Source organism: Prinia subflava, chromosome 3 (genome assembly GCF_021018805.1).
Source record: "Prinia subflava isolate CZ2003 ecotype Zambia chromosome 3, Cam_Psub_1.2, whole genome shotgun sequence".
NCBI classification, from domain to species: Eukaryota; Metazoa; Chordata; class Aves; order Passeriformes; family Cisticolidae; genus Prinia; species Prinia subflava.
The window spans coordinates 31,679,461-31,695,682 of NC_086249.1; the positions used below are offsets into that span (position 1 = coordinate 31,679,461).

Consider the following 16,222-nt stretch of genomic DNA (forward strand, 5'->3'; position numbering starts at 1 on the left):
TTTTTATATGCAATTGAACCACATTATGTTTGTTATGCTTAGAGAAATGTACTGACTGTTTCCCCAGCAGTTTTCTCAATACTTTATCATAAAACAGAACTTTGATTTTAGTCCACATTAAGTTTTTCATTTTGTAAAGTTTTTTTTCCAGCTCTATTTCCATGCATTCTTTTAAGCATAATAAGGTCTGGAATTCATTACTTCACAATTTTATGTTCAGAAGAGACCTCTCAATCTGTTAGGTTATCTTAACCAATCATCTATGTTGTGTGAGCTACAGAATTAATCTCACCTAGCCCACCACTAGGTAAGCCAGATCATTTATGTCTGCATAAAGATATTAATTGTTGGTGAGCTTTGCTTGGCAGGCCTGGCTGATTGATTGACTTAGGGGTTGTTATTGAGAAGGCATAACAGGACAATGTTGTTCTAATTAATTGCTAATATTTAACATTCAAACTAATGTGTAACTGGTTTTCCCAGTATTTCTTAATATTTTCTCATTCTTTCTGTAATGATAAGGACTAATTCCAATTTAGTTCTTATTTTGCACATTTGAGGGGTCTTTCCATTTTTCACTCTTCCATCTTCCTCTCCTTCTATTTTCTATAAAATTATTTTTCTTGAAGGGACAAAAAAATAAAACATATTTTTAAACAGAGGTGAAAATCTTAATGAATAAAATGCACAGGTTAGGGATCTTGCTTTCTTTTGTCCAATAGCTCTGTATTGCTTTTGTGACAGGCAGCATAAAAATTTTAATTCAAGTAATTTCACAATGTCAATTTATTCCTCTGGTTTATTTAATATTATTTCTTAAAATCAAAATAATCACAGTCCCACATCATTTGCACTGATTACAACAAAACAGAACAAAACAAAACAAAATCTTACAATATACTGAAACAATTGATATAGACATTTAAAGAGTGGCCAACATGAAAAAATATATTTTTTTCAATACTTTGCTTTGGATGTTCAGGTTCTCTTCTGGTACAGGCATAACCTCTATAAATGTCACTTCAATTAACACCAGCTGAAAACATCTGGGCTGTGATACCAGATGTAACATCATGCACAGTTTCAGTCTGTGTGATTCTCTTCCTGCTGCTTCCCTCTGGTTTCCTCAGTATCATACAGGCTTATGATTTCTCCAGAGAGAACTTGTCCTGTTTTCCTGTCTGCTTTGAAATGGCATCTCACTGCTTTTGTACCTTCTCCTTATTCTAAAGATGACATAGGCATCTGCTTCCAGGGGCACATTCCCATTCAATACAGTCAAATACTTTTGAATTCCCAAACTTCATCATTGCTGCTTGGTGTTACTTGCTCAGGGAATCACCAAGCAGTCCTCACTCACTCATTACACATCTGAATGCTCAGTATGTTGAAAGGAATTTCAAAAAGGTGAGAAAGATTAGTTTAAAAATGTAAAGCACCTGGGCTTACCAGGTCTATTTCTTGGGACATGGTAGGAGATCCTTGAAAGGCACTAGGTGTGCTCAGAATACTGGGAATTAGTAGTGTTCATGAAAGTGTGTGATGTATCCAGCATCACTTCAATACTAGACAAACTTTAAATGGTGTAATGCACCTTGAAATGCCCCTTGATTTCTTTTGTCCTTTCCTATTCCAGACTGACATGAAGCTGTATAAGTCCATACATACAGTGTACATTTGGTGGTAGGTAGCCTAATACTTGTTCACAGAACCTTGCTGTCCTTTGGTAAACCTAAATGCCCACTTTATTAATATTCCCATGTGCTACAAGCTGCTCTGCAGCCTATGACATGGCACTCAGCTGTAATTAGCACCAAAATAGGGAGTTAGTATGCAGGACACGGACAATTCTTTGGCTCCAGATGCTATATTCAAACTGCAGTGGTCCATTGAAGAAGTAGAGATAACCTAAGGAAAAGAAAGTTGCAAAGAATTAGCCCTAAGAAACTGTGTGGTCATGTCAAAATTATCCTTAAAATAGTAATTATCTTATTTTCAATTTTAATAACTCAAATGCAACATTTTCATATTTAGAATGCTGAACTACTTTTTTTAAAGATCTTCATTCCATTTGCTAGAGCTGGACCAGAGTTTTAAAATTACTTATATTCTTTAATCTTGTGTCAAATTCTTACTGCACTTGATCGGGAAAATACAGGGTTGGCACTTCAATTTTTAGGACACTGACTCAGAAACACTCCCTGAAAAGATGGATAGGAATGGGCTCCAGTCATTACATTATAATACTTCTACATTAAGCATGTCACTTTAAGTTGCCTAAGCAAGGAGCTAGTTTTTTGGCCAGAGGCAAATTTTGATCAGAAAACTGATTCAGTCAAGAACAGAAGAGTTGATGTGAAGAAATTAAAACTACAAAAGCAGAATTTTCTACAAGAAATTAACCTCAAGTTTCAAGGGCAATTAATTGTAATAAGGTTTCATTATCAGATTATGTACCATTTCTTTCATAGACAGCATCCACTTTATCACCAATTCCTGGGAATTCTTCCTCTATCAGCCTGGGGTAGCCTGCTTCCATAACCTCTGCCTCTTCATCATAACTGTATTAGACACAAAAGAAAAGAAAATCCAGGAGATTAACAGCCTGAGAGTTTGGCCTGTGCCTTTTATATGTTTTATATGAAGTTACCCACACCCAAATCAAGCCAGCAGTCTTTGAGTGTTTTCTGTCTAGTTCAATGGTAAAATGCAGGGTGATAAACAGGGCATGCCTCCACCAGAAGTGGAATAAACAGAAAGCAAATAGAGCTACACTTTCAGAACTGATCTATGAAGTGTGTATTATATGATTGTACCTCAATGTATTGGTACTACGACCTATCCTGAGGCTGCTTGGCCCAGCGATGGAGGGAAGGGATGGTAATGTCTTAATTATGCATGAGACCTGACTGTGAGCCCCACTCATGGACAGTAAAAAAGAGACACCCTAGGGTGGGACAGATTTCTTATTCACAGCACTGATACCATTTCACATCACACAAGCAACTCAAGGAAGCAAGATGGAAAGTTTGTCTAGCAGGCATGACACTATTAGAAATCCTCCCAGATTAGAGCACTTTCTTCTAATTTCCAAACACTCATTCAGCTTTTAAAATCTGTGCCCATATTCTTATAAAAGCCTTGCATATATCTCTACAACACCTTGTACACAACTGTAGCCAATGAAAACCACAGACCAGGTTAGCCAAATGCCTGGTTTGAACCAAACTCCTGATCTTTCCTTACATCTGGACAGGTTATGACTGGGGACACCAAAACTGACCTGTCTCCAGCTTACCTCCAATACTTATTTCCAGTAAAAAAGAGAGTCTTGCCAGTGTCTTTAACGTGGACGGCTGCATCTATTCTTTTCATCTCTTTTGGGAATCCCATTTCATATATCTTTTTAGGGAAGTCTTCAACAATGTCGTAGCCATTCAAAGCCCAGACTTTCTTTCCTGAAAATACAAAGTATGAGTGAGTCTTTTGTAAGGACTCAGCTTTGAGAGAAGAATAAAGCAAGGAAACTGTGATCCCTATTTTCATACAACAAACAGATTCTTAGGTCCCCTACTCAGTAGGTATTAGACTATTTGTATTATGATTCTGAGCATCCTAACTAAATTGTACATCTCCTAATTCACTTAAAATTTTATAGATGTGCACGAGGTGAAACTGTGTTTTCTGAGCGAGGAAGGTAGGATATTTATTCTTCTATTGATTACCTTCTATTGATTACATCTGTTGAGCTTGATTACATATGTGTATTTTTCTGCCAACCACAAAATTGAAAACTCACCTTTAAACATGAACACAAGATCTTTTATGGGATTTTCATAAGCTGCGTCTATTTTATTTGGAAGCTCTGGCCAAAAGGACTTAAGTAACACCAGTTCTGCCTCAACCATCTGAGGGTGCAGTCGCCAGAAAAACCTAATTCAGAAAAGGAAGATATATTTTATGTTTCTTTTCATACCATAGAATAGCAGTATCTTTAGCTCTAGTTAAAAGAAATTACTGGTGAATTAATGGTTATCATATCATAGAATATTAAATAGACAGAGACTCTCTTAGACCTTTCCTTTCCTCACAGTCATCAGCTGCAGACAATTTCTGTCACACAGTAATCATCTCAAACAATAACAAATTTTAAGCTTATTTCTTTTAGAATAAGAGAAACATTGCTGTCCCATGTGAAGCTCCTGAATAGAATACAGCTTAAATAAATAAAAGTTAGGAGATTTATGCATGCTGAAGAAAGTCTCATGAATGTAAAAACGTGTACAAAAATTTCAGTCTTCAGCCATATTATCTTCACATCATATTACTGGGCAGTCAAGTCTGTAGTTGCATTGTAAATCCTGCCTAAAAAGATATAGGATGCAGTTTCCTAAGAAACAGTTTCCTAATTGATTTGTGCCCTTTGAAATTTACATGTACCCAAATCTTTAGTAAAAAACTAAAATGGTGTTTTTTGCTTGCTCAAACTTCATCCAGTACCCACCATCCTTGACATGGAGTCTTTACCTGTCCTTGAAGACCAGCATTTCTCCACGAAGTTCTGTTATTGCATCAAGTGATAATTCTGCATCACATTTCTCTGGTGTTTTGGGATGCTTTGGGTTGGGATCTTTGTCTCCAGCACCTGGAATAATATCATAAGATGTAAGCTTCACAATATTAATTTTCTCTCTGTTGATCATGATATTGAACAGAACATGGAAGACCTTCCAAGAGCATGATGAATACAAACAGAATGAGAACAGGAAAATCTGTTCTCTCTTTCCTCTAGCCAAATGCATTCATGAACTTTGCAGTTCAAGTGTGTTGCAAAGGTGTTAAATGATCCTGCTTTCTCTATCCCAAGTTTTGAAGGTCCCCAAAAACTTTGTGCTTTTCATGATGAAACATGCATAGTTCTGTTTCTACCTTTAGACTCTGTTTTACATTCCCTTTTCAGTCAGGTAAAAAAGTAGAAGGATTCTGGTCCCTATCACCTATCACTAAAGGAGACAGGTCAGTGACCAACTCTGCTCTGCAGCATTATGTAATTTTATTTCCCTTTGAATTACTAAATCTAAGCATCTCCTGTTCCAGTGAATCAATCTAAATGAGTCATGACTGTTGTTATTGAACATTTCAACTCACAGTAACTGTGCAGTGCATCTGCAGCAGGCTATAATGATACAGGAGAAAAATATTATATATTACACAGACTTACCGTAGAGCTCTTGGATCCCTTGCACATCATCATCAGGAAGCACAAACCCAGTTTTTCCAGTGTATGTGTATATTGGGAACATCAAAGCTCCAGGGTCTCTAGAATGTTCAAGTCCCAGTGAATGACCAAATTCATGGGCAGCAACAAGAAACAAGTTATATCCTATAACAAACCACAGCAAAAGTAAATGTGTGTCTTCTCACATCACCATACTTGACACTTGCTTTAACGTATGGGACAATGAATGCAGCAACTGAATACATGGAAAAATTACTCATAATTCATAAAATCATAGAAGGGTTTGAGACCTGAAAGACCACATAGTTCCACCCTCCCTGCCTTGAGCAGGGGCACCTTGCACTAGAGATAACTGCATGTCATTTTTTGACCTGTGATGAGTTTTGCATTAATAAGGACCAAGAGATCTAGTATCTCCTAGCTGGTGTTCAGCCTAACTCTTACATGACAGTGTTACTCTGTAGGGAGATATAGATTTCTTGAAATTTCTTAGCAACACAGGAGAGCTCTAGGGTGAAGTCTTGGTCCTACTCAAATCAAGAACATCTTTTGTTGGGAATTAATCTGCAACAGAGAATCTATATGTTTTTCAGTATTGCAGAAATTAGAGTTAATGCCAGGAGGTGCTGGCATTATCCAGTGCTGAAAAAAATAGTGTTTTGTTCTATTAAACTCTGTCCTGAATAGGCAAGGTGATGAATTTTCAAATTAAATGCAAGCAGACAATGTGCAGCTGAGGTATGTTTGCTGTAGGCTTCAGCAAGGCAATTGCCATCAGTCTGTGATTAGAACTATCTGCCCTTAGTAAATTGCCAAAATGACAAAATCTTGTTTGTGCCATTTTTTTTTTCATCACTTCACTTAGGAGCATTACATCTTAATATTTATGCTAAGCACATGCTAAGCTTCAATTTGTAACTGGAGGTTAAACTCAGTGTTCTATGTGTTAACATTGAACTTAATGATGAACAAATAGTAAACAGGCAAAACAAACTGTCTACAGATATCAAATTTCCATCTATCACCATTTCAAATAATCTCAGGAACTTCTGTTACCTTTAGAATCATCTGACCAAACTTCATCATCATCAAAATGAGCATCTCCTCCATAGTCTGGGCCAGGGGGAAAAGCATGTGCCAGTAATCCAGAAGGTCCATCAAAAGGGTAGAAGTCACCATGTTCTATAAAGAAAAATTCAAAACAGTTAAATTTTTTACTCCATCTTATGTATATAGGAATATAGTTTACTTAGAAAATAAAAACAATTGGTTCTGTGTTACCTTTAGTTCCAAAGGAGATCATGATATCAGCTGTACCACTTCGTATTCTGGTGAAGTTCAGTGGTGTCACATCAGACCAAACTTTAAATGCTTTTTTGAAAGCTCTCTCTACTTCATTACGTCTCAGATCTGAAGTGTAATTCATAATTCTGTCAAACAGATTAATATCTCCAATTAAATTGTGTGAATTGAAGAAATAGGCAATGCACTTTTATCTGACTGTACACCTTACTAAAATTTTTGCTTTTGTCATATGATCTTATCACATAACAAGGAGCTTAGCAACTACATACAGTATTTAAAAAAAATGTTTCTATCATCATTAAAATAATCCAGAGCTATCAGAAATGATCCAAGAGCTTTCTGTAATTGGTTTTCTATGCACCAGAAGATTTATAAAGTGACAGATATGTTCAGTATTAAGTAAAATCCTATCAGTAACTTCAAAATTTTTTATGTCATATAAAATGTCTCATGATCCTCACTTCCTGAAGGAGAAAAACATTATCCAAAGTGATTTTTATAGGCTATAATTGTCCATATTAAATTAACATTTATCACTTGCTATGGAATGAAGATATTTTGGTGATTTCATATTTGGAATCTGCTAAATAAATTCAGTCTTTAGCTGTTGAAAACCCCAGATACACGACCTTGCAGAATTAAGGACAAGGATCTACCCTGTGAACTGTCAGCCCTTCACCTCCTAAGGTCAGCTTTTCTGAGGTCATGGTACAGGGATGTGCCTGACCAGACACAGAGATCTACACTTGGGATATGAAATGGAAGAGTCTGCTCTCACAGTCAGACTAGTTTGCACCTACCCTCTCTGTCCAGGACAAGACAGAAGCAAACACTAAACCAGGTCCAAGCAGAGCTAAGGAGTGACCTGGAAAAGAGCATGGTCTGAGCCCGTACCCCTCTTTCATTTGGAACCATGGATGCATCCTGAGTGTCTATATGGAGGCCAAATGAGGAGTTGCTAGTTTACAGCACACCAGGTTTCCTTTTCCATGACAAAATGCAACAGAAAAATTTCATGTTTACTTCCTTGGGCTGCAGTGTGGGCTGGGAGCACCTTTCTAGAAGTGGGGGTTTAAGGGTTTTAAACTGCAACCTTAATTTTGTCAAACTCAAATGAATCCTTCTCACATCAACCATGAGGCATTGAGCAACCCATTGGACAATGCACCTGGAAAGAAGGCAATATCAGTAATAACACTCAAAATACCAGGCATTTACCTGTACGTCAAATTCATTTTTGACCATTTGAGTTTTCTAGGGAAAAAGTTGTATTCCCCCACATCTGGGACACCACATCTTGGTTTCTGCATCAGCTCATATGTTTCTTCATCTAGTTTGCCTGTCACCTCCAAGCCAAAAAAAGCTTGCATTTCCCGAAGTTTAGCTGCCACTGTGTTTCCACTCTTCCTCATTATGCCAGCAGGATTCGGACGGAGATCATAGTGAGTCCTGAGATAGCGCTAAGGAGGGGAAAAGGAGCAATAAGCCTGGTTTCCAAACAGTGGTAACTGCACAGATTACATTATTGGAACATGCAAATGAATTATTCTATACTGTACCTCTGCAAACTGAAGGTCCTTTTCTGTGAATTCATGGCTGTCTTCAAGGGGAATAGGGATTGTCAGGCAAAATGACAAACCCAACAAGAAAAAGAAAACAGCTGAAAGTCCTGATTGCATCATGTTGGATTTCTGAAGTCTGAAGCCCTGATGTTTTAGAGAGCAGCTACCTTTACTTTTATAGTCCCAACCCAGTGAGTCACCACTTAGGGACAAGCTAGAACTTCCTTGTTGCTGGAAGTAAACATGCTTAGATGGCTGGTTTGTTTCTCCTCCCCAACACTGTGGTTTAGGCATCCGTTCCCCTGCTGAGGGCTCTGAAACCGTATCCTCGTATAAACATGAGGGCTCTGAATATTGACATAGTCTGTGGGAAGAAATGGGCACAAGCAAACCACACTTCTTGATTTTTTGCAGTAACTTCCACCGGCAATAACTGGCAACAATGCTGCAATAACTTACTTTTCTTTGCTAGAAAAATTGTGGGTTTTAACCATTTGATAAAAAATAAAAACACATAACAAGAGTCATTATTTTTAAAGTAAACCCTGTAACTTTTCAGTAGTTACATTATTTCAACAGCAATTTTTAGTGAAATAACATTATAGAATATACAATATTATACTGTTTCTCTGTTTCTGTAAAGAACTATAACTCCATAGCATTATCAAAAATTTTATTTCAGAGATCCTTAAAGAGAATGGCTATTTATATTACAGGATACTTTACTGCCTAACATACTGAAAACTGGAAATGCTACATATCAGGAACATTTAGAAGCATTTTTTGTTATTAATAAAGCAGGTCATGTAGAGTGACTAATTCATATAAGTTATCTTCAAAAAACTAGAATTTAATTTACTTTATGAGAGGATGACAACCATAGGTCAATGAAAGAGCTAATACTTTGAGAGAGGCAATCTACCAGCTGCAGGTAGGATCTGTGTGTGTAGAATAACAAAAATGTGATTTTTGTCTTGTGAGGTGGATAGTAGGATAAATCTGATGTTATGACGGAGATGGTCATTACTATACTTCAAACATAAGGATTATTTCTGTCTCCCCAGGGCCACCACAATCTCAGCTCCTCCTATATCGTGTATCATATCACATGCTGGCAAGCATGCAACCAAGAGGAGATGTGCTTTCTGCTGAATTTGCCTTGTTCTTTCATGGATAATTTCTTTTGCTTGTATGGAAAACCTCAGACAGCTTTCTGGTAGACACTGGTACAGGCATCCTGGAATACACTACCCTGACATGGATGTTCCCTTGTTGACAAAACAGGAAAAGGAGAAAAATTAGTGAAGCTGAATGTGTAAAAGCTCTATTACTCAAACAATGATAGCTGTGTGTTTTATGATGACAAACAACAAAAGTAAATAAAGCTGAGAGGAATTTGTTATGTAGGCTGTTTCTGCCTCTCTGCCCATCTCAGCCACTGTCAAATATAGTTGCAGCACTCAGGAACAGACAACATCTGTTAAAGCAGTTTGTATATTCTCCTTTATTTTGTGTGCCAGCCACGCTGAGACTTTTACTCAGCAATGGACATAAAGACTGTTAATTAGTTATTCCACCCTCCTGAAAAATGTTCTCCCCTGAAGTGCTTCAGGGCAAGCACTGAATCCATACTGCTCTCACTGCACTGCACTCCTTGCTAGTGCAGGCTGCCAGATTATGTATGTATCCCATTTCTTTCCCTCCAGTTACTCCGTACTGATATTTGCAACATTGCTTTTCTTAAAAAAATTATTCTTGGGGTACCCAATTAGCAGATAAGCAGTGTTTACAGTGTGTTTTCTTGCTTTGTGTGGAGCTTAGGAGCAGTGGTGCTGCCTTGTCATGTTTTTTGTGGCTGTAAGGAGTGCTTTGCTGGAGACTGTGAAACTGTGAAAGTTACTGCTCTCCACAGCAGTACCAGCCATAGATCAGAAATCTATGAGCAGAGTGAATAGTTTAAAACTCCACAGGTAACATTCCCATGAATTCCAAATTCTCTGAAATTAGGTTCCTTATACCTAAAGAAGCACAATTTTATACTGCCATTTGTGTATCACTGCCCCTTACCAGATTTAGTTAAAAGTTTTTCATTCTCTGTCAAGTCCTTTTATGGCTCCTCTTCCTCAGCTCACACATTGGAATCTTTGCTTCTGGAACAGGAGAAATTAATTCCTTAATCAACTGTTACTGCAAAAATGTGACCATTACACTCGAGGAGAGGATAATCCCAAATTATTCCTCAGTGGTCTCAGCTTTACCTTAATAAACATAGGTCAACTAACTGCCAATTAAAGGGAAAACAAAATATTCAGAGACAATATGTGAATTATATAAGTATAGAACTGAAAAATAAATATTTAGCTTGGCTCAAGAGTAAAATTAAAGAACAGTGTTGGCTTACCCAACAGTGCTCCAAGGAAATGTGTAGCCCTGTTCTTTAAGCTAAAAATGCCTAAGCTGCAGTCAACAAAGCAGTAGTAGTTACAATTGTCTTGCATGAAGAGAATGATATATTTGACAGGGAAGAATAATTTTCCACTTTCTGTGATTTATTTTTCACAAATGCTCGAAAGTCCTTTGAAGCTCTCTATGAAATCTCTTTCAAAACTTTGTTTTTGTTACCTTCAGAGAGCTGTCCTGAGGCATTTCCAAGGAATATTTTAAAAATTGGGCAATTTACTTACAGGAAAAAACTAGGACAGGCAGCTTTTCTGAAAACAACTTCTCTTTGTGTAAGAAAAAATGAGTAAAGGTGGATCTTTGCTACTGTAGAAAATGAAATGAGATGAACAAGTGAAGACATAGTCCATTGTAGGGAACAGATTCTGTCTGTAAGTAGAAAAACACACAAAGAGAAAAAAAAGCAGGTAACCTGTAGTTGTTTTTTCACAGGGAGTAAATCAAAATGCTAAACCTGAAGCTGGTTTCTGAAAGACTGTGTGCAATGAGCCATGTGAGAGTGTATTATGGCCAAATCATGTTTTCAGAACACTCAGTTAAATCCTTTGGGAGCCCCGGCAATGTAAAAATATCCAATATGTTTTCTTACATGTTTTATTGTTATTTATACTACATCAGTGACCAGAAGCCTAAACTGAGGCACAGATTTTTGTCTTCTGTAGACAAAGTGAAGAAACAATGGTGAAAGGCCATGCAAGCAAGCAAATAAAAGAGAGCAAAAAAAAAGAGCTTTATTTCCCCTTTTTCTGAAACAGTGTCTAAGATGTAGTGTATGATGGTGTTTTTAAGGGCAGATAAAGTCTTGACTGAGCTGGGAACTGAGTAGAGACCTCTGAAGTTGCTATTACTTTCATATACAGTGACTCCTTAAAACCTCAAACAAAAGAAGTTTTTAAAGTTGACACTGATAAATGATTATGTCAAGGCCAGCCAGCGTTGGGCATTGTAAGATGTAAAATCTATGGATCAGGTGATGCCAAGTCTGAGTCAGAAAATTAATTTAAAAATATGAAGAGAGGTGTAAATAAAGGTAAAACCAGTCAGCAGTGGTTTGTAGACCTTGTGCTGACCCCAGTGCAACCAAGCGAGCCTGGAAAATTCTATTTGAAAAGCTCTGAAACCCACAAAACTGCTGAATAGTAAGATTTCAACAAGCACTGCAAAATTCCTGCAGTGCTGTCATCTTGTGGGTGTGGGTAAAGTTAGCTGGACTGATGGTAATTTACACAGGCATAGCAGAGACTGGAATAATCATGATGGTCTTCCCCCTCAAGGAAAAATGGAAAATGAGGGATGGCAGATGTGTCAAGAAGAAATGAAGTGCCTTAACGCATCATTTAGGCACTATTTATTTGAAAACAAGAATTGTGCCAACCATGTGATTTCAGCATATATTTTGCTAACACAAATAATTGAAAGGTGTCCTGTTTTGATTTACAGTCTGTGTTTGGTGCCCAAAATAACAGTATATAGTGAATGTGGTGAATGATCAGTGACCCTGAAACAGTAGACACTTCACTTAAGAAAAATAAGCAAAAGTCAATGGTCCCATTTGTTAATGTTTCTTACCACAAAGCAGTTGTATTTCAAGTGAAACTTTTCCAGTGCCTGGGGCTGTGCCATCACATTTAGATGAGCTTCCTCTGGGAAAAAGGATGTTATTCTGAGGCCCATTGTGCAGATGGGTAAATGGAGTCTCAGAGTAGTCCAAACACATGGAAATACTCTCGCTCTGCCTCTCCAGGTGGGACTCCATCTCTGGGACCTGCTGCAAGAAGGGGGCCAAGACACATGAGCTGGGATGGCAGGGGGTGTTACAGCAACCTGATTCCTTTTTATATTAAACAGCAGCATCTTTGTGCCATTTGCTGGCAAAAAGATGCAATTGGGGTGTGCAGAGATGTTCAATATGGTCTGGTGCCAGAAGCAAGAAACATATAAATGTGTTGCCAAGAGGCAATGACCCTTGTTTGAATGAACCTGCAGACCCTGTGAAGCAGAGGTGAAGGGCACCAGAGATGGACTGCCTTTTTGTCTGCAGAACTAAATTTGGGCACCCTCCTGTGTGCTGTGTCTAAAGTCTCATTATGGTCAATGAAGTAAAAGCACTCTCTAATCCTAGACAGCAGTTTATCTTGTTACACTGAGGTAGGCACCTTGGGATTATTTCAGCTGCCCACAGACAGATTTCTGACTTTGTTTGAAGGACAGAGAGCTCTCATCAGCCCTGTGTCGTGTCTGACCATCTCATGCAGGTGCCTTGGGCTCCCCCCTGCAGCTCAGCTGGCGTTAGGTGCCTTTCTTTGGGCTGCTGTGCTGAGTCCCTCCCAGCTGGGCTCTGCTGGCTCTGGTGGAGATACACACAGAGACACTTCAGGTGACCTCTTCTGGAGGTGAACTTCTCACCCATTTTCTGCTGATGCCTGAAGAAGCCAGGAGCTATCACATTGCAGGGATTTGTTGTGTTATTGTGCAAGGTGGCAGCTCTGCAGCTAGTTGGGAAACATGCATTCCTTCCAGGACAGTGCTCCTGCCCACAGCTGCAACTAGGACAAACAGGGGCTCCTGCCTCATGCCCACAGCCAAACTGAGAGAGAGAAAATGCCTCAAAGAGGCACATGAATCCAGATTTTCTTTGTCCAAACAAAGTGACTGCCCCGATCAAATACAAAATATCTAATTATCTCTATTGATAGAAAACTGTAGGCAAACAATGAGTTTATGAATTTGTGTCTAGGCAACATAACTCTGCTGCTCTTGAGAAGGAGCTGGTCAACAGCACAATAAAAACGAAGGAAAAACCACAGGAAATTAGATCCAAGGTAAAAATGTAATTTTATTTTTAATACATTCATCATCTTATACCTAGTTTTTAATTCTGATATTTAAGATTGCACACAGTCTCAAAAATATATTTAAAGATTATCTTGATGGCACTGTGGATCTCTGACACTCATAAGTAGGTCTTAGTATGTTTTGATGTATTTTATTTCTTGTGTCAGCCCCAAAACACATATATTATGTCCTTAAAGCATTTTTATTTTAGCTCTTCCACCATGATAAAAAAGTTCTCTGTCTTGTCAGTTTACTGTTTAAGTACTTTGCTGTAGCAACTTTAGCCTTAAAACTTAAGACCTTCACTGTGAATGGATAGCCATTGCTCATAGGAACCATAGAAACAATGTTAATTGTGGTTAAGTGTAGCCTTTACAAAATCTGCACTAGGAAAAAAAAATGCATTTTTTGGATGATTTATTTATAAAGCAATTCAACATTTGTTTCTAAAATTTTGGGGGCCCAAGAGTTTGAATAAATTACCTGGAAGAAAAAGAAATTTTGCATGTTAAATGTCTAAGTGGAGTTTGAACTTTAAATACATCTTCAGGAGTGACAAATGGTTCCTTCGGGAGTATGAAATAAAATTTTATGTGATGTCCTCTGAAACATTTAGGTTCAGAGTACTTACTATTTTTGAAAATTTGGGCTAGGAACCTAACAGAAACACACAAGCCTTTTTCCTGACTCCACAAGCTCTTTTCTCTGATGTATGTTAACACATTTGTTATTGGCAATGAAGACTCATAATTTCTGATTTGAATTTCTGTCGGTCACTTCTCAAAAGCACTATATCTTCTAGACCTCTTAAGTAATAACAATAGCTGTCTCCACTGGATCTAGATGTGTCAAACCAGTGCTGGCTGTAGTACCTAACCCCACCAAGGCCTTGGCTTTTCTAGGTATTGTAAGAAGAAATGCAGCAGAGGAGCGGGGCAGGTTTGGTGTGGATTTCTACGATGGAGAGAAAGGCTCTCTTCAGCCCCAGTGAAAAATATGAGAGTTGTGTCCATTGTTCATAAGACATGTTCATATGTACTGAATGAGGTGTTACCTGATTCTTTTCAGAGGCATCAATCATTAAAGGTACACCCTAATTGAACTGTGTTCCTGATTCCTTATATTTTTCCAAGCCAATATCTATTGGAATTTCTACCTGAGTGCCTACAAGTTTCTTTACAAGATCAGAGCCTCTCATATATGCACACAAATAATTCAGAATGATGTCAAATGAATTTTAAAAGTTGCATTTGGCACTATCTGAAAGAGACAGCATCACAAGTCTTTTGGACAGGTGCTTGTCCTTCACGGAAATTAATGGAAGTGAGTTTACTGTAAATTTTTGATTTGTAAGGAGATTTATGACTAAAACCATACATTTAAAAAACATTTAGGAAAGGAAGTGTAATGTTTAAAGCCATGGGTTTTGCTTGCCAACCACACTGATGTTGTTTATACAGCTGGGCTTTTTACAAAGCAGTTCCTCAACCCCATTGCAAAAGCTTTTGAGGGTAAGGGGGGCATAAACTAGAACATTGATGCATACAGTTTTATAGAAAGTACAACAAGCAAGTGATAAGCTTAAAATTAAGGTTAGGATAACTGGTGAGAGATTACTAAAGTTGGGTTTTAGAAAACTCTTGATGCTACCTAGCAAAGTGTATGTTTTCAACTACAAAGTGATGTGGCACAGAAATAAATGTCTTTTTCCATTACAAAGAAATATAATAAAAAGGGGGTTCTACATTTAATCAAATATTCTCACTTCCCCATTTGGATCAAATTCAGGGTAGGCCACCAAGATGATGGGGCTGGAGCACCTGCACTGTGAGGAAAGGCTGGACAGCTGGACTTGTTCTGTTCTGCTTGGAGCAGAAGCAGCTTCAGGAGGACCTAACAGGAGCTCCCAGTGCCTGTGGTGAGGTTTCCTTGATACCAGTAACCAAACATCAAAGTTAGATCTATTGAAAACATTTTAGTGAGTATGCTTATGTGACACTTTATGTATACTCAAGTTCCATACATTACAGATTTTTGAGTGAGAATTAGTAAAAAAGCCAACAAACCAGGGCTCCAAATATTGACTGTCACTTGAAATCTTCAGAGACTTCTCATGTTCAAATTTATCAGTCAATATCTTCATGATAGCAGAGAATTTTCAGTTACTGTGAAATATTGCTCAGAAAATACTCTAGAAAAATTAACCAGCCAATACAGTTTACAAATGCAAATTAATGTGATTCAGACTAAGTTCTCAAAACAAGTATTTGCAATTATTTGTCTATCTAATGCCTTAACACTATCTTGTACACTAACACGCTCCATATGAATGATTTTAACAGAGTATTTTCAGCCATTACTCCAAATTTCCTAATTTCTCTGCCATTCTCCAGCATTCTACCCTTTTTACCCTGGCCTCTGCTATATAAATATCCTTCTGTATTTACTTTCAGAAGAAGACAACAACTTCCATTCCTCTTTTTCACATGGTAGCTGTGGGATGTAATAATAACAAAATAAAGGAATTTCTGCAGTGTTTTTGATAAGTCGTTAGAAATGAATTTTCCATCACACTATCTCTGTTCTTATGTCAGCTGAAAAATTTCATTCATGTGTCCCCTACCCTTGGCATTCAGCATTTTATTTTCTGCACTAGCAGCTAGCAAGAAGTGGCTTCTTTCACTTACTTCTTCCTCTTTCCTCATCAGGCAGTGTGCTCTGATTCACTGCAGCTATAAAGACCAACTGCTAGTGGTTCAGACTGGTTAGTGTGAGTTAAAGAATTACAGAAAAATAAAATTATAAATATTATTTGTTCAGA

The 16,222-nt window shown here is 37.7% G+C and overlaps 1 protein-coding gene across 1 annotated transcript; it reads right to left on the reverse strand.

The window, feature by feature from the left end:
* Window positions 1-781: 781 nt before the first annotated feature.
* On the reverse strand, window positions 782-8,283 carry LOC134549113 (collagenase 3-like). The gene is made up of 10 exons (XM_063394562.1): window positions 8,104-8,283; window positions 7,763-8,004; window positions 6,521-6,669; window positions 6,296-6,421; window positions 5,222-5,383; window positions 4,528-4,645; window positions 3,800-3,933; window positions 3,299-3,458; window positions 2,458-2,561; window positions 782-1,908 (listed from the first exon to the last, which is right to left on the reverse strand). The coding sequence occupies exons 1-10, from the start codon at window positions 8,224-8,226 to the stop codon at window positions 1,808-1,810; spliced, it is 1,419 nt and encodes a 472-aa protein (XP_063250632.1). The 5' UTR covers window positions 8,227-8,283; the 3' UTR covers window positions 782-1,807.
* Between the last annotated feature and the right edge of the window lie 7,939 nt (window positions 8,284-16,222).

What these genes read in the sequence shown, in the direction of transcription:
- LOC134549113 (XM_063394562.1), bottom strand. Translation starts at nt 8,226, where the DNA reads ATGATGCAATCAGGACTTTCAGCTGTTTTCTTTTTCTTGTTGGGTTTG. An exon ending in AAAATGAATTTGACGTACAG is followed by an intron (nt 6,670 to 7,762) that starts GTAAATGCCTGG and finishes TCTGTTTGACAG; the next exon opens with AATTATGAATTACACTTCAG. An exon ending in TTGGTCAGATGATTCTAAAG is followed by an intron (nt 5,384 to 6,295) that starts GTAACAGAAGTT and finishes GGTTTGTTATAG; the next exon opens with GATATAACTTGTTTCTTGTT.